At 49.5% G+C, this 26,603-nt stretch overlaps 1 protein-coding gene across 4 annotated transcripts; it reads right to left on the bottom strand.

Moving 5' to 3' along the window:
• Positions 1–603: 603 nt before the first annotated feature.
• GDAP1L1 (ganglioside induced differentiation associated protein 1 like 1) lies at positions 604–23,885 on the bottom strand. 4 transcript variants are annotated; one of them, XM_068987533.1, is made up of 6 exons: positions 23,706–23,885; positions 16,391–16,583; positions 15,043–15,216; positions 9,954–10,051; positions 9,106–9,220; positions 604–947 (listed from the first exon to the last, which is right to left on the bottom strand). In XM_068987533.1, the coding sequence occupies exons 1-6, from the start codon at positions 23,883–23,885 to the stop codon at positions 604–606; spliced, it is 1,104 nt and encodes a 367-aa protein (XP_068843634.1). The 4 variants fall into 4 exon arrangements, with proteins under 4 accessions (XP_068843634.1, XP_068843633.1, XP_068843635.1 ...); XM_068987532.1 differs by having other exon boundaries at positions 16,391–16,593; positions 23,707–23,885; XM_068987534.1 differs by lacking the exon at positions 15,043–15,216.
• Positions 23,886–26,603: the final 2,718 nt, after the last annotated feature.

Below are 26,603 nucleotides of genomic sequence, written 5' to 3'. Positions count from 1 at the left end.
TGCCTTGGCTTCAGCCAGTGCTGATTCAGTTCAGGTCCAGGAGAAGAATGAAGCCCCTGAGCCGATCTTCAGGGGTCTCCCATGCGGGTTTCCGGGTCTCCAGCCCCACCCGGAAGTACCGCTTAGAAGAGTCGAGTCTTGATGTTGGCTTTGTCCTGTGGAAGAGTTTCCCTGGGCAAGAGGGAAGAGGAGGCGAGGGTCAGGCCCTCTGAGCCCCCAGCACCTCCCAGAATTTGGGCCCTGATGAATGAAATGGCCTGGGACTCACCTCAGATCCCAACTAGTCCCCACAGTTCCATCTTGAGACCTTGAATCAAAACAAACAAAAAAAGGCATTCGTGTTTTTGTTTTTCCTTTCTCTTTCTCTTTCCCACTCATTCTTTTTCTCCTTTAGTAGAGCCGTGGCCTCAACTCACGGCATTGGCAATGTCTACTCCTAACCTATGGAATGTTTTCACACTGACTCTAGAATTACTCCAAACAAGGGGTGGGAGGGGGCTGTCCAAGTGTTCGTGAGACGAGACGGTGTGTTACCGAGAGCTCGTGGGGAATCACACAGCACAGAGACACCGGCAGTCAAGACACCAAGCCCGGGGCCTGGCTTTAGATGTATTTTTTCTTGAGGTACCAGTAGGCAAAGTAGCCCATCCCTCCCAGGGAGCCCATGAGAAAGGACGCCCCAAAGAAAGATGGCGGCTTCCGCTTGACCAGCCGGAACGCGTTGGGGATGACGGCCGACAGCAGAGTGGTGTGGATGTCGCCCAGAACCTTCCGGAAGGCAAAGCGTTTCTGGACCCTCTCGAAGAAGGACTGCAGGTTGGGCCGGCTGCCGTCTTCCCAGTATTTCTTGGACAGTCCCAGGAATTTGAGGCGGTGCAGGGTGGCTCCCAGGAGGACATCCGCAAGGGTGAAGGCACAGCCGCAGAGCCACAGCTCGCATTTCTGCCCTGGAGTGGAAGAGAGACAAGATGGCGGTGGGGCGGGCTCAGCTTCCGTCCTCCCATAACTCCCTTCTCTCTCATCACTTACACCTCTGGCTTCTGTCTGCCGGCCATAGTGTTTCCCCAAGGTCACCCACTCCTGTACTTCTTTCATGATTTTGGCCATATGCATATACTTCCTATATTACTCTTTTCTTTTAGATCAGCTGACTTGATAAATGCAAATATATGTATTTAGGGGCTTTCCAGGTTGCACAGGGGTAAAAGAATCCACCTGCTGATGGAGGAGATGTAAGAGGCCCAGGTTTGATCCCTAAGTCAGGAAGATTATTTAAACTCTGGACTCACATATCACACTGCTTATTTTCCAGCTCTACTTGTCTGTTCACTGGGTGTTTCAAACTGGACAAGTCCAAAGCTGTATTCCTGATCCTCACCCCAAATCCACCACACTCATCCACACATCAGTAACAGCACCTCCGTCCATTCAGTTATTCAGGCCCAAAACCTCATGCCATATTGAATTCTCTGTTTCACACCCACATACACTTTGGCAGCAGTTCCCATCCACTTTACTTTCAAAAAACATCCAAAGTTGGATGTTACCTCCACTGTTACCACCCTGGTCCTAACAATCATTATCTTTTGCCTTTGACTTCCTAGAGTCTATTCTCAGCACAGTAGTTGGAGGAATCCTGTTAAACCTTAAGTCAGATCATGTCCTTCTCTCTGATCAAAGCCCTGTAATGACTCCCTGTCATGGTCAGAGTAAAAGTTGAAGCTCTGGGCTTCCCTGGTGGCTCAGTGGTAAAGAAGTCACCTGACAATGCAGGGGACATGCGTTTGATCCCTAGTCTGGGATGATTCCACATGCCGCGGGGCAGCTAAGCCTGTGTGCCACAACTACTGAAGCCTGAGCACCTACTTACCTATGCTTTGCAACAAGAGAAGCCACCACGAGAAGCCTGCACACTGAAATTAGAGAGTAGCCCCTACTTACTGCAGCTAGATAAAGCCTATTCGCAGCAATGAAGACCCAGTGCAGTCAATTAATTAATTAATAATTTAAAACATTTAAAATGTGTATCTGGTGGTACGTTCCATGGGTCGCAAAGAGTCAGACACAACTGAGCATGTGTGCTGGTCATGAAGATGTGATAAGACACAATGTCCTCCCTCAAGAGGTTCATGGTTTCATGGGAAGAGGAGCTAAAATGTAATGAAGGCTCTGATCAAAAGCTTGTTCTTGACTATGGAACCTTCCAGACGCTCATGAGACTTCTGAGGAGAGATGATGTGTCTGCAGTTAGAGGCACAGGTGCGTGGCATCAAGGGCAGGAGTGGAGACAGAGCTGAGAACGGGACCAAGGATGGAGCTTTGGGGGCATCATAATTGAGATCTTGGGCAATAAGAAGCAACCAGCGAAGCAGCATGAGAAGGAGCAGCCTATGGGGTGGGAGATGACCCAGGAAAGGGCGGTGCCCTAGAAGCCAAGATAAGAAAGTGTGCCAGGGAGAGAGGGCTCAGCTGAGGTCAGACGCTGCCGGAAGGTCACAGAAGGGGAGGCTGAGACCAGGAGATTGCATTCGGCAGCTGCTGACCTTGACAAGAACAGCCAGAGTAGATGCTGACAATGAAAGCCTGGCTGGAGGGAGTCCAAGAGAGAAAGGGAGGAAGGGAAATGGAGACGTTGAGCAAAAGTCACACTTCTAAAGAGTTCTGCTGTAATGGGAAGGATACACCAACACTATGAGATGGGTCAAGAGTGTTTTCATAAGTTGGAAGAAAAAAAAAACGTTGATGGGAATGATTGAGCCAAGAGGGGAAGAGATGCTACAGGAGAAAGTGGAGAGAATTACTGCTGTGCTTGTCCTTGAGTGGATGAGCGTGGGTGGCATCCAGTACACAGGGAAGGGACTGAGCTTAACTAGTTCAAGAACAGTTCATCCTTGGTAACAAGAGGGAGTACAGCACTGTCTTTGAAGACATCGAAGCTTCTAATTCTAAGTTTCAAATGTAAGACATCCACCCGAGAGAGAACAAGCGATGCCAGTTGAACTACTGAGAACCTTCCAATTTCGGGGATGTTGACGTGATTTAACAAAGATGCATCTTAGAATCGATAAAATACAGTGTACGTACAGGCACTAGGACTGGTGGGAGGGTAGCTGTGAGGGTGAGTTGAGAGTGAGGACGTGGGAGAAGCAGCTGGAGGGTTCAGGAGAAAGGAGAGGTAGTAAATCGCCATCCGAAGAGGAGGCAGTGGGAGGCCCGGGGCAGCAGGACGGCCATCTAAGGCTAGTGGCCATGAGTTCAAAGGAGACCTGCCGGGGACTTCCCTGGTGGTCCAGTGGCTAAGACTCTACATTCCCAATGCAGGGGGCCCAGGTTGAATTCCTGATCAAGCAACTAGATCTCACGTGCTGCAACTAAGAGTTCAAATGCTGCAACTAAAGATACCACATGTGGCGCCGAAGATTACATGTGCTGTAACCAAGACTTGGCACAGCCAAATAAATGATCATACAAAAGAAAGAAAGATCGGCCACCATCCTTGTACATTTCTCCAGCCATGTTTAGGCTCCTGGGTATAGGCTGAATAGGTGGAGAGTGGTCTGAGGTATTGAAAGCAGTTTGATTCTGGGGTTGGGATGGTCTGCTGGAGAAGGAAAAAGTTACCCACTCCAGTATTCTGGCCTGGAGAATTCCATGGACTGTATAGTCCATGGGGTCAACCTAGACATCATATTAAAAAGCAGAGACATTACTTTGCCAACAAAGGTCCGTCTAGTCAAAGTTGTGGTTTTCCCAGTAGTCATGTATGGATGTGAGAGTTGGACTATAAAATAGAAACCTGAGTGCTGGAGAATTGCTGCTTTTGAACTGTGGTGTTGGAGAAGACTCTTGAGAGTCCCTTGGACAGCAAGGAGGTCCAACCAGTACATCCTAAAGGAAATCAGTCCTGAATATTCATTGGAAGGACTGATACTGAAGCTGAACTCCAATACTTTGGCCACCTGATGCGAAGAACTGGCTCTTTGGAAAAGACCCTGATGCTGAGAAAGATTAAAGGCAGGAGGAGAAGGGGCAAGAGAGGATGAGATGTTTGGATGGCATCACCGGCTTGATGGACATGAGTTTGAGCAAGCTCCGGGAGTTGGTGATGGACCGGGAGGCCTAGCGTGCTGCAGTCTATGGTATCGCAAAGAATCGGACACAACTGAGTGACTGAACTGAACTGAACTGAGATGTGATGAAGTAGGAGAGAGATAAGGGAGCTGAAGTTGCAGACAAAGGGCTGCCAATAATGATGGATCAGGGAATTACTGCTGTGTAAGAAGAGGGGTAAGATCATGATCAGGGTGACGGACAGTGAGAGGAGGCAGGACCAAGGGATGGAAGTGCTGGGGTACGCACTGGATGAGTGTAGACAGGTTTGAGAACAGGACCAAGGACTAAGCTGTGGGACACGCCAAAGTTTAGATACTGGGCAATGAGAGAAACTAGTGATGGTGCATGAGGAGGCACAGTCTGTGAGGTATGAGGTGAACCAGGAGAGTGTGGTTTCATTTCCTTAATCCACACATCAATCCAATCAAATAGGTGCTATTATTATCCCTGTTTCACAGGCGAGGGAATTTGAAGCCCAGAGAGGTTAAGTAACTTAGTAGAAGCCACACAGCTAGTAAGTGGCAGAGCAGAGTGTGGATTTAAACCCAGGCCATCTGGTTCCAGAGCCTGTGCTTATAACCACTGCATTAAGCTGCTTGTTTTTATGTGCAAATACGCACATCTGTATGTATTTCTGCAGACACACAATCCCCTTTCAGTGGGTGCATTCTGATCTGGGTCTGTGTGTGGACCCACGTGTCTGCAACCTACGTGGTGTGTATGTTTAGCCATGTGAATGTCTGCTCATATCCGTGCAGCTGGTTGTGTATAGGCATGTAGACAGCTGCACACGTGGGTGTCTGTGTCCATGAAGTGGGCTGGATTACCACATGTGTGAGTGAAGTGTACACCCACATGCCTCTAGTCTTTGCCTGCAGACAGATGTTTGGAAGCATGTACATGTGCATCACTACTTAAGAATGTCCATTCCTGGGACTTCCCTGGTGTTCCAGTGGCTAAGTCTCTGCATTCCCAATGCAGAGGGCCCCAAGTTCGATCCTTTGTCAGGGAACTAGATTCCGTGTGCCACAGCTAAGTGTTCAAATGCAGGAACTAAAGATCTCGCATGTGGTAACGAAGATCGGAGATCCTGCATGGTGCAACTAAGACCCAGTGCAGCCAAATAAGTAATAAAATAGAATGTCTTTCCATAAAGAAGAGAGAAAATAAACTAGTGGTTGGACTTTCCTGGTTGTCCAGTCGTTAAGAATCTGCCTGACAGTGCAGGGGACACGGGTTCAGTCCCTAATCCCAGAATATCCCACATGCTGTCGAGCAATTAAGCCCGTGCACCACAGCTACTGAACCCACAGGCCCTAGAGCCCTCGAGCTGCAACAAGAGAAGCCACCGCAGTGAGAAGCCTGTGCACAGCAGCTAGTGAAAGCCCACTTGCAGCAGTGAAGACCCAGAGCAGCCAAAAATGCTAATTAATTAATTTAAAAAACCCTAGTGGTTACCAAAGGGGAGAAGGAAGGGGGAGGGGCAAATTAGGGGTATGGGATTAAGAGATGCAAATTACTATGTATTGCATAGATAAGCAAAAAAGATATACTGTATAGCACAGGCAATTATGGCCACTACCCTGTAAAGACTTTTGATGAAGTATAATCTGTAAAAAAACTGAGTTTCTATGCTGTATACCTGAAACTGACTTCCCTGGTGGCTCAGAAGGTAAATTGCCTGAAACTAAAACAACGTTGCCTGAAACTAATATAATGATGTGGATCAACTATACTTCAATTTAAAAAGAAAAAAAAAATATGTCCAAGATTACTTGATACTTATCTCTTTTGTGGAGCCTAATTTTCTTCCCCTTGAATATGGGCTGTATTTAATGACTGGCTTTGAATGAACAGAATGTGGCAGAAGTGACAGAATGACTTTCAAGGGTAGATCATAAAATATAATGTGGCTTCTGCTGCTTCTATCTCTCTGGGGTCACTCACTAAGGGGAAAACCAGCTGCTATGTTATGAAGAAACTCAAGCAGCCCTAATAAGATGCCCACGTAGGAACCGAGGTCTCCTGGCATCAGCCGCTGACAACTGAGACCTCTAGACAAGACCCCCATGAATGAGCCATCTCCGATCCTTCAGCTCCAAGTGTTGCAGCCCCAGCCAACAGCTGGACTGCAGCCTGCATCATGCAACCCCAAATTAGAACCACTCAACCAAGCTGCTCCAAAATTCCCGATTCACAGAAAAATGTGTGCTATGACAAAAGCTTTTTGTTTAAGCTGCTGAGTTTGGGAACAGTTTGGCATAAGCAATAAATAACTAATAAGCAGGTCTTGATGCATCTTTCTCTCTCCACTGTTCTCTACATGACATTATCCAATTCTATAACTTGAATCACAACATATATGGGAATTCCCTAGCGGTTCAGTGGTGAGAACTCCATGCTTTTGCTGCCAAGGGTGTGGGTTCAATTGCTGGTCAGGGAGCCAAGATCCTACAAGCCGCATGGCCAAAATAAGTAAATAAATAACAAAACCAAAAAACCAAAGGATATGCTGAAGACTCGCAAATTTCCATCTCCAAATTCTGACCTCTCCTTTGAAAGTCAGACTGGAATATCTAATAGCTTACGTGACATGCCCTCTTGGGTGCTGCAAAAGCATCTCAAACTCACTGCGTCCCAAACTGAACTCTTGAGTCCCCCTTGCCCATATCAGGAAATGGTATCATCAGTAACTCAGATCAAGACCTCAGAAGTCCTCTTGGATTCCTTTCTCCCCTCTTACTCTCCACCCTTCCCCCAACACCCTCAACCTTTCAGCAAGTTCCTGCCCATTTTCATCTCCAAAATACCTCTGGAGTCTTATCTCCACAGCCACCACCTCAGTCCTAGCCACCACCATCTCATCTGCGCTTCTGTCTCCCTTGAAACCCACTAAAAGTAAAATCAGAACACCTCACCCCAAGGAGACTGTGGAAACAGCCACAAATTCCTCCTATTCTGGCAGACACGGCCCTTCGCAAGCCTTTACTGATTCTGCCACCAAGAGGCAGAATCCAACCCTCCACCTGTTAAATCCTAGCTCTGCTGTGTCACTTGCTTTAGCCAACGGGGCTTTAGTCAATGTGACACAAGAAGATGCTTAATATGTGTTTGCACACTGGGTCTTTGCTCTCCTGCTGCTCTCAGAATCCCTGTGACCATCATTCCACTTAGTCTTGCTTAGCCTTCCAGATGATGGTCAACATGCAGTCCAGCTAAGTCCACTGGCCCCTGAACACTCTTCCATAATGGCCCTTCTTCAGCACCCTCTCGGAGAGAAATGAGAAAATTCCTTCCTGAGGTATCAAGTTGGTCAAAAAAGTTCATTCAGGTTTTTCCATAATATCATGTGGACAAACCCAAATGAACTTTTTGGCCAACTCAACATATATTCTTTTTACTCAGTTAGCCATACAGCACTTTTTTTGTAGAAAGGATTTATGACAAGCGGTTTCAGCATGCATGACCGCGTCCCTGTTTAGGGCCTTAGGTACCCGTGTGTGCCTTACACTTGGAGCCTCAGCTGTGAAATGCTGGACGAACATTGGACCCACCAAAAGGGAAGCTGTTCTTGTCCTAACTATGCCATTTAAGAGCTGTGTGACCTTGATCAAGTCACTTTATCTCGCTGAGCCTCAGTTTTCTCACCTGAAGAATGCACATGTCTTTAGCTGTCACATATAATAAGCTGGTTTGTTCTAAACACGGTGCTGAGTGCTTTTCACTTTTTAAAGAGTTCAACAGGATGGAGTTAAGGTTTTAAACTGTACTATTTCCATCCTATTTTGGGCTTCCCTGGTGGCTCAGAGGTAAAGAATCCACCTGCAGTGCAGGAGCCACAGGGGATGTGGTTCAATCCCTGGGACGATCGCCTGGAGGAGGACATGGCAGCCTGCTCCAGTGTTCTTGCCTGGAGAATCCCATGGAGAGAGAAGCCTGGCGGGCTGCAGTCCACGGGGTTGCAAAGAGTCAGATACGACTGAAGCGACTGTGCACATGCACACACATCCTGTTTCACAGATGAGGAAACTGAGGCTCCAACAGGGAAAGAAACTTGTCCAAGTCACACAGTATAGGCAGCAAAGCTGGAACCCTAATTCGAATCTGTCTGACTCTACACCTGTCTTTTAGAATGCTGTGCTCCGCAACCTCTCCAAATACACAGACATCTATGTGTGTGTGTGAAGCTGTAAGTGTAGCAATGCAAGTTGCATGGCTTCCACAAAATGCATTGTTGAGGAGATCGGACTAACAGGCCACCTAAAATAGAGCAAAATGGGAAAGTCCAGAATGAAGTATGAAGAAGGTGATGGCAAAGATGGTGGGTAAATGAAGACAAGGAGCAGAGTGGTATGGAGAGGGTACCCCAGCCTGGAAGAGTGGCAGGTGCAAAGATGTGGAGGTGGAAATGAGGCTGGCATGCTTAGGGTCCCAAGGAGAGTCGCACTTGAGAATAGAAAGAGTCAAGATCAGAGAGTCTGGGTGAGCCTAGATGTATGGCTACAGCATGAAGGAGCCATAACACATCCTTCAGTGGGGGAAAGGTGGGTGGTATAAGGGATAATGGTCACTGCCATCACTACCACCATCATCATCATTCAGTTCAGTTCAGTCACTCCGTCGTGTCCGACTCTTTGCGACCCCATGAATCGCTTAACCTTTATTAAATACCTACTGTGTGCGAAACGCTGATTTAAGCATTCTACATGTATAGTTTCATGCAATGTCTCAGTATCTCTCTGAAGTAGGTCTTATTATTATCCCCATTTTATAGACAGGGAACTGAGGTTCAGGGAGGTGAAGTACCTGGCCCAGGGCCATTCAACTAGCAAGTGGCCAACCTAGGACTTAAACCTAGGTTTTCTGACTCCGTGGCCCATGATCCTAACTACCTGGACAGTCCTCTGAGATCTTTGGGGAAAAGATGCTGAGACATAGACAGGGTGGGCTGGATGAGCTCCAGCACTCACCTACCCCAGAACTGGCACCCACCCTCGTTCTCAAGCTTCCTCTTCTCCAGCTCAGCCTCGATCTGGTCCAGCACCATGGCCAGCTCCCCCAGGATCTTCTTCAGGTAGCTCACGTCATCGTGTTCCAAGATCTTGGCCTGCGGGCCAGACAGGCAGGAGCTAGAGGAGCTGAGTTGGCTTCAATAGAGCAAAGATGACCAGGGATGGAAGAATCTTGGTCCAAACCCCCTTCTGCACACCCAGTCTCCAAATAATCCCTCAAGTGTATTGGGTACCCCAACATTACAAAGCATCCTCATCTGCTGCTCACAGCAGCCTGGTGAGTTTAGCTGTCCTGACCAGATCCCTTTCATGGGTGTAAAAGCTGGTTGATAATGGCTCAAAGCTGCCCCTTCTCCAGAGAACTGCTTTTGGTCAAAAACGAGTTTCCTGGAAATATTTGAGACATACTTGGGCCAATGGCTAATACAAGGGTATAAAAGTTTATCCCTTTGTTCAAGGTGACTTTGTGGTGCCCTTTAAGGTCCAGATCAGGTGAACTTGGATCCTTCTTCATTCCTACACCATCCTTACTGGGTTCTCCTTAAAGCACTCTCTCAATACTACATTTACCCAGGAACCTCAGTACAAAGCTCTGCTCTTAGAGATACAACTGAAGACATGAGGAAAGGGAGGTTCCAGGCACACAGTGACTTGCTTAAGGTCAAAGAGCCAGTAAATGACAGAGGAGACAGGATTGGCAAAGCAAGCCAGTGGTTTTCCTATTTCAGGTCATCAAATGATTTCTACTTAGAACCAGCTTCTCCCAGTTCTTCTCTTCCATGGAAAAGACGGTGGGAGAGGGGAATGAGCAGACCTAGGGGCACTCACCATGAGCTTCTTCTGTTTAGAAAGGTAGGGCTCAGAGAGCTGGGGCTCCTCTTCATGGTCCAGTCTCATGAGGTCCGTGGTGGCATTGGCTAAATGTCCTGGGGAAAGAATAGGAAAGGTCTTATTCATCTGATACCTGGTGCTTTTCCTTTCCCTTCCCCCATGCCTTGGAATAGGTCCCACTCAAACACTAGTCTGGAAAGTAACAATATCAACAGGCATAACCAGCAGACACTATGTCACTTCAGGCCAGGATATAGGGATGGATGAGATGCCATCCTGCCTTAGGCTCAGGCTAGTGGGAGAGACAGACCCTTAAGAGATATCTATGGCATAGCATGGCCAACCTCTAATGAATAATGAACGGATACTGTGGGACCCAGAGGGCCACCTGCCTAGGGCACAAGGTATCAAGAAAGCTCAAGGAGGAGGAGACTCTGAGGGATGAGTAGGAGTTTGGCCAGAAATGAATATCACCCTAAACCTGGACAAGCTCTTATTTCAGTTCACATTTTCCCCACCCCTTTCTGTAGTGAAGAAACAAGTTCTTGGGGGCTAAATAATGTAACACAACTAGTAAACAACAAGCAGAGATTTTGAAGCTGGATCTGTCTGATTCTCAGTCTGGTGCTCACTCACTGTAACCCACAAGGAAAAACTTGTTCAGTTAAACAAACGAAAAATCATAAGAGAGCTGGGTGTCCACTTCTGGTGAGGGAACTTCCCTGAAGATATAGGGACATACTGACTGTGTCTTCCAGGAAAACTGGCTTTTTAAAGATGCCAAGAAAGCCAGTGGTGGAACATGGGGCAGTGATGGAACTCAAGGCAGCACCGTAGAATTATTCTTCATGGGAGAGAAGAACTGTCCTGTAATCTACCTTAAAAAGTCTAACTGTGAGCTATGAGTTTTACAAAAGGAGGTGGAAAGATTAAGTGGGATAAGATCCTGTGGAACAGATTCCATGTGTGGGGTAGAATTTCTCCAGAATTCTGGGACACAGTGGGTCAGGTGGTACGTAAACCTGACCTGCCTTCTCCCCTGAGCCCCAACTCCATTTGGACATCTCTTGGGCTCCTCAAACTCATCCTCGCCCAACCAACCCCATCACCTTCTCTGCTCCACCTGCTCCTTGTTTGCCTACTCCCCAAACTGCAGCACGCTTGCCCCACACTAAGCCAAGCCAGATGCCTGGGCGTGCATGTGTGCTAAGTCACTTCAGTCGTGTCTGACTCCTTGCAACCCAATGGACAATAGCCTGCCGGGCTCCTCTTTTATGGGGTTCTCAGGCAAGAATACTGGAGAGGCTGGCCATGTCCTTCTCAGCAGATCTTCCTGACCCAGGGATCGAACCTGCGTCTCTTAGGTCTCCTGCATTGGCAGGTGGGTTCTTTACCAGTAGTACCACCTGGGAAGCCCAGATTACTGGGGGTTGTCCTCAACTCTGCCTTCTCCTTCCTCCCCAAACCAAATCTGTCACAGTTTCCATTGATTTTCCTGTTTAATCTTTCTCACGTTTAACTTCTCCCTTTCATTTTTCTGACTTGCCTTTAATTCAGACCTCCCTTGCTCCACTGATCCCTTGCCTGGATACTGTGACCTACCCCCAGTCACCGGCACTCTCTCCCCTCCAAGCCCTTCTCCCTGGTTCTGCCAGAGAGACTCTCCTCAAACACACACCTGACTATGCCACTCCCAGCTGAAAAGCCATCTGTTGCTCCTTACTGCCCTCAGAAAATGTTCAAGCTCTTCAACTTGCCTTAAAAGATGCAGCAGGATCACCTCCTCTTCCCTTACCAACTCCATCTTCTTCCACTGAGTTCCCCCAACTGCCTCTGTCCCCATATGGTAACATTTCAGCCCCTACCAAATTCTGAGTACTCCCTGAATGTCCAGATCATTCCAAACCTCTAGGCCTTTGCTCTGACTGCTTCTTCTTCCTGGAAGGGCCCTCTCCTGTATTCCTGAAACTCCCCTTCCAGATCCAGCTCAAGATCACCTCTTCTATGAAGCCCTTCCTGATCCTCTAGGTCTCTTTGTCCTCCAGTGTATGCTGTACAGATTTTCAGAGAATGTAAACACATTAATCAGCTGCCATTACACAAATCTATTCACATTGTGGTCTATGTGAAAAGTGCCCCCCCGACTTGTGCAATGCACAACATGTACTGCTGTACATGGAGATTTTGATGCCAGTGTACTTATCTCTGGATGTCCATGTCCCCCACCAGAACCCGAGTATCTGGAGAACAGTGAACATATCTGATTCATCTCTGTTCCCTCAAAAACCAGTACAGGCCTGGCACAGAACAGGAGTTTCTGAATGAATGCATGAAACAGAATGAGAAAATAAATGAGTGACTGCAATTGTTCAGCTTCTGTTTCTGAGGTTTCACTGTCCACCATCCTATCTCTTGGCTTGATATCAGCAAGCACACTTCCCAGATCTTTCAGCTATGGGGCTATATTAAGTCTCATTGATGTTTTATGAGTTTGAAGTTCAAGGACAGTATCTTCTCCTCTTGCCAGTCACCCAAGGCTGCCCATGTGGCTTTCTTTAGACCCCAGGAGGGCAGACCAGGCCAAGGAAAGACATTTGACTAATTGGGATGGGGGAGGGGTCACTGCAGAATGACTTCTGTATCCTGTGAGGTCCTTCCTCTCTCCCTCAGCTGGGCTGGAGTCTTGAGATCCTCTCTGCACCCCAGTGCCTTCTAGGTACCTTCAAATAACTCAGGACAGGATGGGGGAGCACGTCTATCTTTCAGAAGCACTTAGGAACTCCTTCCACCTAGTCCAGACCAGCATCATTGCTCACCTAGGTGACAGCCAGGACCCTTTAACTGTCCCACCCACTCTTCTTTCTGTTGAATGATTTTTATAAAGTGTGAATCTGATCCTGTCACTTTCCACCACTCTTTCTCTGCTGCTCACCAGATAAAATTCCAGTTCTGCCGGTCCTATCCCTAGCTTCACACCAGGACCACACCTACCCCAACTGGCCTATATACATCAACCCCATTAAGTGTCCTTCGGTTTCACACCACGCCCTCTCCTATCCCTGAGCCTAAAAGGATTCTCTCTTCTATTTCCCTTTCTAGTTCCTGGTCATCCTTGAATATTGCTGCCTTCCGGAAGCCCTCTACGACCCCAGAGGCTTGGATGGGCATCTTCTTTAGCCCCAGCCTCTTGTGTTCCCCTTATCATAACACTGATTGGTACTAGATTAGAAAAATTTAAATCAGTTAGTCCTGAACAGACTATACATGCATCCTTGCTTGAGAATTCAAACAATATTAAAGAATGTACCGAGCAAAGTAAATCTCTCTTCTCTCAATCTGCAGGCCCTTAGTCCTGCTCCCTTAGTCTTCTCATGCATCCTTCCAGAAATATGCTTTGTGTTTGCAAGCACTTGTGTATCAGTTGGACCCCCTTTTACATATATAAATGATAGCATTGGATGCTTCACTTTCTTCCTCTTTACTAATATGTCTTAAAGAGCATTCCATATGCCTATTATTTTTTTAACAGCTGCACAATGGTCCATTGTTTGTAAGAAATAGAATTTATCTACCTATTCCCCAAATCATGGACAACAAGGTTATTTCCCTGATGACTCAGCGGGTAAATAATCTGCCTGCCAATGCAGGAGACACGGGAGACTCCGGTTCGATCCCTGGGTTGGGAAGATCCCCTGGAGAAGGAAATGGCAACCTAGACCAGTATTCTTGCCTGGAAAACCCCATGAACAGAAGAGCTGAGGGGGCTCCAGTCCATAGGGTCACAAAGAGTCAGACATGATTGAGCACGCATACACATTCACGCATTCATTTCCCCAGATCATGGACAACTAGGTTATCTCCAGCGTCTTGCTGTTAGCTCCAATGCTGCCATGTATATCTTTGTACATACTGCTTTGGCTCACACATCCAACTGTCATTGCGGGACAATCTCCAAAGGTGAGGGCCTTTTAATATTCGATACAGAGTGCCAGACTGCTCTCCTGAGAGGCTGTTCAAATTTACTTAGTCTTGCATTATAACTACCTAGTCATTTGTCTTTCTGCTTCCAGGAAACTATGACCCTGGGAGGGTAGATGCTGTGACAGTCCCCTTCTGTCCCCAGCCCCCTATCAAGGCCTGGGTCATAGAAGACCTCAAAAATGTTGTTGATTCACTGGGGACAGGACAATATAGACAAATCCTGAGTCTTGTTCAGGGGCACTCTAAAAGGATGAAATCAAGTTCCACAATCTGCCTCACCTTCAGACATGAGCCTTGTTCCCTTGAGAGAGAGGAAGTGACCATTTACCAAGCATCTATTATCTACTTAGACTCATCACGCTTCCTCTGTGTATAGGACCCCATGGTGTCTGCATAGACCCTGGACCAAAGTCTGTAAACAGTTGTTGATGGATGATCTGATTTCATCCAACCCTTATTTACTGAGTACTGAAAAAAAAAATGAAAGGATAACATAGGCTGTGGGCATATTCAAGCTGGCAGTTATGACAGTACACGGGTGATAGACTAATCAGAAATCAGAGACTCCACTGGGGGCCTTGCAATATCTGGGCAGTCATCCTTGGTGATGCCAGCCGGAATCACTCAATGCCCTGGGCTGCCAACCCCAGGTGTCTGGGGCTGGGACACCTTTGGAGAAGTGTCCACGCTCCCATGGACAGACAAGCCTCTGGGGTAACAGATAGCCGAATAGCCTCTGTATGGGATAGCAGGACAAGAGGAAGGGGGCAGGAGAGGGGGACAAGAAAGGGGAACTGTCAGAGATGGAGAGAGACATTCAGTTCAAAACAGGGTGAGTGAGATGGAAAGCCAGAGAGAGAGAGAGAAACAGACAGACCCAGAGTGAGAGAGAGAGAAATGAACAAACAGACACAGGGATGGAGAGAGATATCCACGGGGAAGAGGAGAGAAGGAGTAAAAAGAGGAGGAATGAAAGGAAGAAAGTGAGTAAGAGACACAGAAATAGGAAGAGGAGGAGGGGTGAGGATGGCTTTATAGGGAGGAGGGGGGCTGAGCCAAGGTTACCGGAGGGTCCTGCAGCCCCACCCCCGCGCCCGGCACTCACTGCGGATCTCGGCCGTGGCGTACTTGGGGATCATGGAGTCGGTGGTGAGTTCGGGGTGCAGAATGCAGCCGTGCGTGTAGGCGTCCATGGGCAGCGCGTCCAGCAGCTCGCGGTACTGCAGCACGCGCGCGCGCTGCGGGCTGCCCGCCTCCGGCATCAGCGCCACCACATGCTCTGCGGGGCACAGCGCGGGGCTGGGGAGGGGATGGAGGGCCCAGTCTTGGGCCTCCCGCCCCCCTGATTCAGAGGCCAGCCTCTGGCACCACAGCCCCCAACCTCAGCATCCTGGAACCACGAATTATCCCGCAGTCTGGGGCCCACTCCCTTTCCTTGACTTCCCAGGTGATGCTAGTGGTAAAGAACCTGCCTGGGAATGCAGGAGATATAAGAGATGCTGGTTCAGTCCCTGGGTTGGGAAGATCCCCTGGAGGAGGGCATGGCAACCCACCCCAGTATTCTTGCCTGGAGAGTCCCACGGACAGAGGAGTCTGGCGGGCTACAGTCCATGGGGTCACACAGAGTCGGACATGACTGAGCGACTAACACTTTCCTGGCCCACCCCGTCTCCTTGACTCTTGGGATAAAGTCCTTACCGGGCTAACAGGGGACGCCAGTGGTCCTGCCCGCCTACCTCTCCTCCAGGGAGCCCTGCCAGACTGTCCTTCAAGAGGCAGCTCCTCACCTGCCCAGGCCTGTTTTCAGGTGGGAGTCTAGGCCTAGTGTTGCCAGACTTGAGAAGTTGGAATCCTGGATGTTTGAAACTGAAACTTCCTTGATTTTTAAATGTTGGCAACTAATTCATATATTTTTTTAAACACTGCGCATCTGGGCCCGTCTCCGCCATGGGGACTGAACTGCTGAACTTGAGCAGGGCCACAGGGAAGGAAGGAACAGGGATGGGGTGGAGAAGGACTTGGGGGCTCTGAGGTGCTGGGGCCTGCTCACCTCTGGAAAGTTCTTGGGTATCCGAGCTGGTCTCCGGCTTCCCGGAGAGTCTGTTGGTTCTGACTATGCTTTCAGGGTCCTCGCTGAACCCTGGCCTCCCTGGGTGATCTGGGTCCTGTCTGTGGGGACTTAGAAGGAGGTATGGGCCCTGCTCAGGCCTGGGGGTCTCGGGAGGGTCTGTAGCCCAGTCTGTGACTCCTGAGTTCCTGGGAGGAGGCTACAGCCCCAGCACTCCAAGTGGGGGTCCTCGGAGATCTGAGGATCCTGGAGAGGGTATCTGAGCCCGGCCTGTATCCCGTGGTTCCTTGTCCGGGAGATCAGGCCTGGGTCGGGGGTTGGGGGGGTGGGTTCCCAGGTTTTCCAAGCTTTCGGGGCGCTGTCTGGGCCTGCGCGGCCGTCGTACCTCCAGTGAATGTGCGCTCCACGTAGTCGATGATCTGGTCATAGTCGCTGATGATGTTGTCGCGGTGGATGATAACAGGCACCTCCTCGCCCAGGTTGAGCCGCATGAACCAGGGCTCCTTGTGCTCGCTCTGCGGCAGGCTCACGTCCCGCTCCTCACACGCCAGGCCCTTCTCGGCGATCACCAGCCGCACCTGCAGGCGCCAGGGTCAGAGTGGGCAGGGCCAGCAGACACATGGGGATCCTCTGCCCAGGTGGGGCAGGGCGTGCAGGAAGAGGGTTCAGAGGTCACACACCAGAGGGGCCATGTTGCTGGAACCCATTCTTGGGCCCCTGGGGCGCAGGACGAGGTGGCGTACCTCCTGGGGGCCTGGTGCCTGGTGGAGGGAGGAAGACAACTCTGCCCTGGGGACCAGGGGCAGTGCTGACTGATGGTTAGGGAGCTGGGAGTCACAGTTGGGCGTAGCTGGGATGGGATTTCTGGCTCTGCTGTGTGTTTGGGCAAATTCCTTACACTTTCTGGGCTTCAGATTTCTTTGTTGTTGTTGTAGAACTGAAGTGTTAATAATAGCACCGACACAGTGTCTGGTACATAGAAAGCACTTAATTCATGATTCTCATGATCAGGATTGGACTCTCAGCCTGGCCTCCAAGTGTGAATCTGACCAGGAAATTTGCAGAATTTCTCATTATCGTCATAACCAACAGCAAAATTGCTCAAATGATTTGAGAAATCTAAAGTGAAGTGAAAAGAATTTCCTGACATCAGCCTAGCCCTTTATTGTCCCCAAACACCTTCCTATCTGGTCGTTGGATGCCCACAACAGCCTTCCATAGGGTGGCAAAGCGGGGACCATCTCCCTGTTTTTCTTGATGAGAAGATGAAAGCCCAGAGAGGGCCACTAACTTACTCAAAGCCACACAGCCACTTTGGCAGTCGACCTAAAACTAGAAGGTTGCTGACTCCCAGACTAGTGTTCTCTGCCCCGGGGGCTCCTTCCAGAAAGTTTTGGACCTGCCCTTTCCAGGCTCCTTCCCTAAGGTCCACAGGGTCCCAGACAAACACTGGAGCTGGTAGATGCTAGTGGAGAGTTTTGAGGCTAGCTTGCTCCTGATCCAGCCCAACAGTTCTGAGCTGGGAGATGGTTAATGACCACCTAGCCCAACTGTCCTCTCCCTGTGGACTGAGACTCAGAGAGAAATCTGGGCTTGTCCAAGGTCCCCCAGCAAAAGGATGGCAAGGTCCATGCCTACAAGCTCTCCCTACTTCTGTCTCCAGCCCAGGAGAAAGAGAAGGCATCCCAAGAGAAGCACAGGTCGATGACCCCCCTCCATACCTAGGTGGTAACTCCTGAGCCTGGGCGTCCCCAGTCTTCCTCCCAGATGCCAAGAGGTAAGCTCCCAGAAGAGCCAACATGGTGTTATAGTCAAAATGTTGAGCTGCGTGCCAGACTGTGCCAGTTAAAGTCCCAGCTCTAGCACTTAATTGCTGGAGAAGGAAATGGCAGCCCACTCCAGTATTCTTGCCTGGAAATTTCCATGGATGGAGGAGCCTGGTAAGCTAGAGCCCATGGGGTCGCAAAGAGTCGGACATGACTGAGCGACTTCACTTTCTTTCTTTCTTTCTTGGCTTTACAAGAAGCTCTCCATCTGTGTGCCTCAGTTTCCTCATCTGTTCAATGGAAGTCTCACGAGTAAATTCCTCAGACGGTTGTTGTGAGGATTAGATAGATTAGTCCCCGTGGAACAGTGCCTGGCATACTGTAGGGGTAATGTGTGCCTTGGCTCCTTGAATTAGACTAGGCAGACAGACTTGAACTTGAAGGCTGACTCTGCTGCTTATTTGCTGTGTGACTTTGGGCAAGTCACTTGACCTCTCTGATCCCTAGCTTCTGTGAAATGAGGAATGTATTCTACTCCTTCAAGGCTGGCAAAAGGTTGAGGTGGAATGACATGGATAAAGTCCCAGTGTGAGAGGTTAATACATGGGTTCCAACATCAGTGTTATCACACACACAGACACACACACACACACACACTGCCCTACCCTGCATTCCTGGCTGATGTCTTAGCGTACTTGATGCCCCACTTTCAGAGCTAACATGAACAACCCCTTCTGTGTGCTGGACTGTGGGGAAGAAGGGGTAATCAGCCCTTGAAACCCCCAGCCCTCACCCAGATTCATTTGCTACAGTAGCCAAAAGTAGGCCCTGTGGGCGGGATGGGGAGGCAGGGACTCAGGCCCTCAGCCTGGCTCTGCCACGGCAATGCTGTGTGACCTTGGAACTACCGCTACCCCTTTCTGAACCTCCTTTTAACTGTTAGTAAAATGAAGGGCTGAACCTCGTGTTCTCAGAGTGTCCCATGGCCCTGCTTTGAGCTGCTGCTACCTTCAGATCCCGTGGGAGACAGGGCTGGCTCTGCCCTCCTCGGCAGAGGGTGGGAACTGCTGGTTCTAAGATGGTGCAGGGGTGGGGGCAGGGAGGACCGTGACAGAGGGAGTGCCAGGGTGGCATTTGTTAGGTCTAGTTGTGTGAGTGTGTGTGCATGTGTCTGACTGGCGGCTGTGTAAGAGAGCAAGTGTCTGCACATGTGTGTGCACGAGTGTGGGTGGGTATGGATACAAATCAGTGTGAGCATCCAGTCTTGTGTGAGCATGTGTACATGAGTGTGAATATGAGTGTGTGTGCCTGTGTGTGTATAAGTGTGAGTGGGCATGAAGGAAAGCATTTATATGTGTATCTTGGAGCTCATGGGTGGTACCCGTGCCCTGTAGGAGCTGCAGGGCAGTCGAAGCTGGAGTTCTGCTGGAACACAACCAACCATTCCCCTCCAGCCCATCCTGGTGGGCTCCGCCGGGCCATCCAGCCTCTGGGTCAGGCTGGGATCTCTGGATGTATGGAAACAGAAACTAAATCAGGCCTTTGCCCTTGGCAGGTCCAGACATTTAATGGTGAATCCTGGCAGGGCGTCTGCTCCCAGGGCCTTGCTCTTGAACTTCAGTGAGGATGCCTGGTGGTGGGACTCCTGCCTGGGGAGGGGACTCTCTTTAGAGAAACATCAGTCCTACTTGAAGCTGCTTCGGGGTCACGCTGGCAAGCAGCCAAGCAGACTTTCTCCTTTAGCTGCGCTGCAGGCCACAGCCATGTGCCGTTCTGCGGGGGAGGAGAGTGTGGGAGGAAGCCAGGCCCGGGGGAAGGGCATGCAGCCATCAAGGCCATCTGCCATCTCCACCTCTTGGAGGCCGGGTCAGACTCAGGTGGTCACCACTCAGGCATCAGCCATATCTGGGCAAACTGTCTCCCCTGTGGGTGCCTGGAATTCACCCGCTGGTGCTTCACTGTCACGGTTAGGCACTGTCCCCCCTCACCCAGGCCCTTGAACAAACGGTGATGGGCTGGGTTGGTGTCTCTGTCCAGCCACTTAGTTGCTGTGTGACTTTGTAAAAGACACTTGGGGTCTCTGAACCTTAGTTTATTTGTCTCAAATAGTTTTTTGAAAAAAATTAATAAGCTTTATTTCTTAGAGCAGTTTTAAGCTTACAGAACCAAATGCCTTTTAATATAACATCTTGAAGCTTACAAATGAGCCCTTTTCCAGCACTTATTTACTGAATGCTTACTCTGTGCCAGGTCTTGTTCTAAGCGCTCAAAACTCAGCAGTGAACAAAACAAAGGTAACTGCCCATGGAGAGCTGACATTCTAATGGGTGCAGACAGAAGATGAGCAGTTAAAATGAGATAGTGTGTCAAAAGATAGTGAGTTCATTGGGAAAAAAAGAAAAAAAGTAGAGCAAGGTAAGGGAAATTGGGGGTCCAGGGCATTTTAAATAGGGTGATCCAGGGACTTCCCGGTGGTTAACAATCTGCCTACTAGTGTAGGGGATGCAGGTTCGATCCCTGGATGGGAAACTGAGATCCCACAAGCCGTGGGGCAACTAAGAGCACATGCCACAACTCGAGTGCCTATGTTGAAACCACTGTGCCTGCCTGCAGTAGAGTCAGTGCCCCGCAACTAGAGGGGCCCAGCCAAAAAAAAAACTAATAGAGTGATCCATCAGGGCAGGCCTCTCTTAGAAGGTGACATTTAAGCAAAGAACAAAGTGAAGGGGTAGTTCAAGCAGTGATCTGAAGAAGAGAGTTCCAGGCAGAGGGGACAGCCCATGCAAAGGCCCTGAGGTGGAGATGTCTGACATTTTTCAGAAATGATGAGATGGCCAGAGTGACTGCAGCAGGGTGTATGGGAGACAGAGGAGAGGGGATCAGGAAGAGTCGTGTACAGGGATTTTTAATGGAGATTCCTAGACCCAGGGGTCTATGAAAAAAATCAGGGAGTCCTTGAACTAGGAAGGGAAAATTACAGGTTTATTTTCAGTCATCTCAGGCTGACACTTAGCATTCTCTTCAATTATGAGTGTAGGCGACAAAGCATGGTAGAGTCAGCAGCGCCTGCAATATTGTCACCACTAGGAATCAGATACTGTCATCACTTCACAGTTGCCGCAGTTATAACTGTCACGACTTCAATGTTACAGTAGTCATCAGTCCTGCCACTCGATCGTGTGATACGATGGGTTCATACAGAAACACATATTATTATGTAATTAAATTTTTTTGGAAAATATGTCAGTAGCTGTACTTTGGTAGGACTGGTTTTCCTTCTAATCCAATGCTCCTATGTATTGATGTTACTCAGTTAAAAACACTATTCTGAGAAAAGTTCATAGGCTTCCCCTGATTGATGAGGATTCCACGACCAGGCAAGGTTAGATCCTGTAGGAGGGCCTGAGGCCATTATGACAACTCTGGCTTTTTCCCAGAGGGACTTGGGAGCCGCTGCAGACTTCTGAGCAGAGGAGTGGTGGGTTGTGCAGTCCTCGCCTGTGGAACTCCTGGGAGTGGGGGTGGAGCTGGAACATGGCCAAGGGCAGCATGGACAGGACTGGGGCGCCAGTGCCCAGGAGCTTGGAAAGCAAGGTCAGAGTGTCAGGTAGAGCCCGTTTACTTGCCTTCTGCCATGTCTGGGAGGGCCCTCTGGGAACTGCTGTGCATACAGGCAGGGCCCTTTAGGACTGATGGGAAAGAAGGCAATGCTAAGCTCCTGCTGTGTGCCTGACACTTAACACGTGTCCACGTCCTCTGAATCCCCCAGAAATCCTGTAGAGCCAGATGCAAATGTCCCCCTTTCCAGAGGAGGATATAGAGGTACAGAGAGGTGCAGTGACTTGTCCAAGGTCACACAGCCAGTGAGCACTCAAGATGAAACCGGAAGCCAGGACCATCTGACTGCACAGCCCAAGAGCTTTCTGTCAGGCTGCCCTGCCTCTAGAACCCACCATGGGTACCTGGGCAAGGAGAAGGCCCTGGCAGGAGAGGCAGGAGAATGCCTTTGTCAGAGGCTTGGTCACAAATGGGATTGCAGTGGGTGGTCCCATCCTTGACTTAGGGGGCAACTTAGCCCTGAGCTGAGCTCATCCTGAATAAGAAATACTCAGGAGGCTTCCTTGGGAAATGGTGATGGGAGGTGCCACCCCCAACCCCCTGCCCAGTCCTGGACACTGGGACTTGGCTCCTGAGGTTCTGGGGGAGGAGGAGATCCTGGCGTCTGGAAGTGGGTCTGACTCATTCCCAAATCCCCAGCAACTTTGTTGAGCCTGGCATGCAGTAGGTGTTCAGCACGCATGTATAGAATTTATGGACGAGTCCCCGCGTGACCTTGGTTAACTCCATCTCCTCCTTTTCCTAACGCTTTAGTGATATCATTATCAACAGAGCCCTGATCTCGTGCCAGGCATTGCTATCGGCACTTTTTGTGCACCGTCTCATTTCACCATCACAAATAGCCCTCTGTAGAAGGTACTGCCATTAGCTCCATTTTACAGATTATAAAACTGAGGCTTTGGGGGAGGTGAAATGACCTGCCAAAAACTCCATGGTGAATTATTGGGGAAGATGGCTCTCCTGCTGGGGACTCTCTGGCCTCAGAGTTTGTACTTTAAACTGGGAACTACTCAAAGGAGAGTCAGCGGACCAGCTTCATCAGCATCACCTGGTAGTCTGTTAGGAGGCAGCATCTCTGGCCCCACTCCAGATCTACTGAATCAAAATCTTTGAGGTGGGACCCAGTGTTCTGTGTTTGAAACAGTAATGTATGCTCATGTGAGACTAGTGCCAGTGTAGAACGCGACTTAGCAACTGAACAAGTGTAAAACTATGAGCTATAACACCTCTTCAACAACCCTCTCAGCAAGCCTGAGAAGGGGTTGCAATTAGAGGAAATAGCTATGATTGTTATTATTATCCCATTTTCCAGATGATGAAAACTGCGCCCGAACCCCAAAATCAAACCAAAGACTGGTTCCAAGGCCATTTCTCTTTAAGGCATCTATTTCTCCATCTGGAAAATACGTGAGTGGAACAGAAGGATCTTCCAGGGAGAAATGGAAGGGTCAGGCAATGGGTGACCCGCAGGCTCCACCAGGACCCGGCTGCTGGGACCTGGCCATGGTGCTGAATTTGTGCCTCATAGATAGGACAGCCCAGGGTTGGAGATTGCGCCCCTAGAGGTGCCCGGGTCTTACAGGCGCGGGGTTCGGACCTCACCCCCAGAAAGCGGGAACCCCGATAACTTAACGCCGGGCTGGATTCCCAACTACCTTCCAGCTCCCCTGAGTCTGAGAAAGGGCCATGGGGTTGTCTGTGCCTTTAAGAGCAGAAAACACCTCTTATGGGCCGAGCTGAGGTTTGGGGAGATGGGTTAACTCGTTGCTTCTCAGCTCAAAATTAGGGGGTGTAAGGGGAGGGCTAGGGTCAGACCCTTCAAACCCCAATCAGAAGAAGTCCCCCGGCCGGACAGAGAGGCAGGGGAGCTTTGACCCGAAAGCCTGTGGTATCGGGATAGAAGCGCAGAGGGCAGGCCTGCTATGGGACTGGGGCTGGAGGCTGGACCCCAGGAAGCGCTCCTCCCCCTCCCCGCAGCAGCCGCCCCCTCCAACAGGCCGCCTTCCCAGCAGTGCCCATTCCCTTCCCCTTGCCTTTGTCTCTCTTCTCAGCCCTCCAACAGATCAGGTCCTTCTGGGAGGGAAAGAGGCAGAATGGCTGTGCCTAGGATGAGGGTCGGTGCTCCTGGGGCCCAAGATAGGGCCAGTCACCTCCCCGGAGAGCAGCCCAGCGTCCCCCGTCCTCCGGGCCCCCCAACCCCAGATTCTACCCTCCAGTCTCTGAGCAGATCTTCAGATTCTTAAACCCTCCCGGGTCCCCTCCCCCAAGTCTCCCAGCCGCGGGGCGCATCGGGTTCCCTGGCTCCCTCCAGGCTACCTTCTGTGAGCTGAAGGACTGAGTCCAGTGGTACAGAACCAGGCTCTCCTTGGGCCAATGGGCGTGGCTGGCCGCTTCGGGTGCGTCGGGGGCCTCCGCCGGCTTCGCCGCATCGCTCTCCAGCGCCGAGATGGGCCACCAGCTGCAGTTGGTGGGGGTCAGGTTGTTGGGGGTCGCCATGACAGCCCGAAATCCGAGGGAGGAAAGCAGGAGGCTTCGGCGGCGGCGGCTCTCTCGCCCAGCATCACATGGCCTCGCCGAGCCTGCCCCTCTTCTTCGCTCGCTCGCTCCCTCCCTTCCCCGTGAATGTCATTACTCACTGGGCTCGCGGGGGAGGGGCGAGGGGATCCCAGGAGCTCACTCCCTCCTCCTCCCCTTGGCCCGCCCCTGGCCGGTGTCGGAAAAGCCGTCAGTCCTCGGTCAAGCTCGGTGGAAGGGCGCGAGGCACCGTAGGAAAGTGGACCATGCACCCAAGCAGCTCCAGTCTGGCCAGTCACCTGCCGAAGATTCCACCATTGCAAACACATTCTGCCTCTCAGTCTTCTAAAAGGCAGATGGGACCACTGGAATTATAGGAATCCATTCCTTTTATCAATTAGAGTCTGGAAATAGCTGGTTTCTTTCTGAAGCTGTTATTTTCTAACTTTTCTCCAGAAAGACCTTTAGGGGTTAAAGGGAACACATTATGATCTATTGAACAAACACTTACATAGCACTTCCTGTGTGTCCAGACTCTTGTCCTAGAGGCTTTTCAACCATCCATTCATTTAACCATCACAATAATCCTATTAGCTTCATTTTATAAACAGGGGGGGAAACTGAGGCACAGAGGGTCTAGGTGACCTTGGGCAAGGTCACCTAGCTAGTAAGTGGTGGAGCTGAGATCCAAACCCAGGCTTAGTAGCTCCAGAGTCTCTGATTTTAGCTCTAAGGTCATTATGTGACATTAATATAAAGGACAGCAGAACAAGCATTTATCAACCCAAGTAACATGCATCATCTCATTTCATCTGCACAGTAATCATTTTTCCCAGGTAAGGGAGGTGAGGCTCAGAAGCATCGAGTCATTGGTCCAAGGTCACATCTTCACCCCAGAAGACTGAAGCATAACTAGAGGAGCCCTGTATTGGCTTTGCTGTCACACGATTTACCCTTAACATTCATGGGTGTGTGCATACTAAGTTGCTTCAGTCGTGTCCAACTGTGTGATCCCATGGATGGTAGCCCATGGCTCTTCTGTCCATGGAATTCTCCAGGCAAGAATACTGGAGTAGGTTACCATGCCCTCCTCCAGGGGATCTTCCTGACCCTGGACTTGAACCCACATCTCTTACATCTTCAGCATTGGCAGGCGGGTTCTTTACCACTAGTACCACCTGGGCTTCCCTGGTGGCTCAGTGGTTAAAGCATCTGCCTGGAATGCGGGAGACCCTGGTTTGATCCCTGGGTCAGGAAGATCCCCTGGAGGAGGGCATGGTAACCTACTCCAGTACTCTTGCCTGGAGAATCCCATGGAGGGAGAAGCCTGGTAGGCTACAGTCCATGGGGTTGCAAAGAGTCGGACACGACTGAGCGACTTCACTCACTCACTCACCACCTGAGAGGCCCCAAATTCATGGAACTTTACATTAAGTTCCCTAATATATTCTTGCTTGCCTTGCTATATTTTATTTATCATTGAGCAAATAGATGCAAATAGAAGCACTAGCTTCTCAGTTTGCCCTCTACTGCCCACCCCAGGTCATGCTACCAAGGGCCCTTGAGCCCATCACCCCCCAGATCAATCAGCATATCTCTGGTGGAACCAGTGTCCTTTCTTCTACCAGATAACAACAGTTCTGTGGTCCAAGAGTTCTCTTTTTGTGTTGGTTGCCAGGAACCTTGAAACCATGTCCTAGTTGCCACATCAACCTCCCTGGTTCAGCAAAATCTCTCTCTCTCTCTTTAAAAAATGTAATTAATCTATTTATTTTTGGCTGTGTGGGGTCCTTGTTTCTGCTCTTGGGATTTCTCTAGTTGTGGCAAGTTGGGGCTACTCTCTAGTTGTGATGCTAGGACTTTTCATTGTGGTGGCTTCTCTTGTTGCTGAAGATGGGCTCTAGAGTGTACAGGCTTCAGTCATTGTAGTATGCAGGCTTAGCTGCCCCAAGTAGACATGTGAAATCTTCCCGGACCAGAAATCAAACACTTGTCCTCTTCTTTGGCAGGTGGATCCTTAACCACTGGCTAACCAGAGAAGTTTAGCAAATTTTCTTTTTATGAAAGTTTTATTTCTTCCTCAAAATGTCTTGTTCACAGTTTAATTTTACAAAGGACATGAGGTGTCTTGGAAAATTCAAAAATCTATGAATACAGGAGAGTAAGACCTTAGGAATTTGATCAGTGTGGAAAATCTGGGCCCCTATCTGTATCTTTGACCTGAATGCATACAGAGAGCCTGACTCAGAGCAGTCACATTGAAATTTGTATTATTTATCTCAACAAACATTAATATCAATCATGTACTCATTATGTGCAAAGCACTTTTTGAGGCAAAGTAGTAAGACAGGCACTGGTTTGTTGTTTGCATTTTTCACTTAGCAATACATCTTGGAAAGAGTTTCCTACCAGCACAGGTATAACCCATACTTTATAACAGTCCACGCTGTGTGGATGCAACACAAATGGATGAATATACACTCTGTCTCCAGTCTTTTGTTATAAAAACAATGCCGCAGTAAATATCCTTATTCATATAAACTTATGCACGTGTTTGAAGATAATCTATATGATAAATTTTAGAATTGGAATTGTTGGATCAAAAGTATATCTTTGCCAAAGTTCCCTCTGAAGAGGCTGTACCAGTTTATGCATGTGTGCTAAACTGCTTCAGTCTCTTTGCAGCCTCATGAACTGTAG

The sequence above is a fragment of the Capricornis sumatraensis genome, chromosome 15, assembly GCF_032405125.1.
Source record: "Capricornis sumatraensis isolate serow.1 chromosome 15, serow.2, whole genome shotgun sequence".
NCBI lineage: Eukaryota > Metazoa > Chordata > Mammalia > Artiodactyla > Bovidae > Capricornis > Capricornis sumatraensis.
The sequence above is the reverse complement of the archived record's forward strand: the minus strand, read 5'-3'. Positions and strand labels throughout refer to the sequence as shown.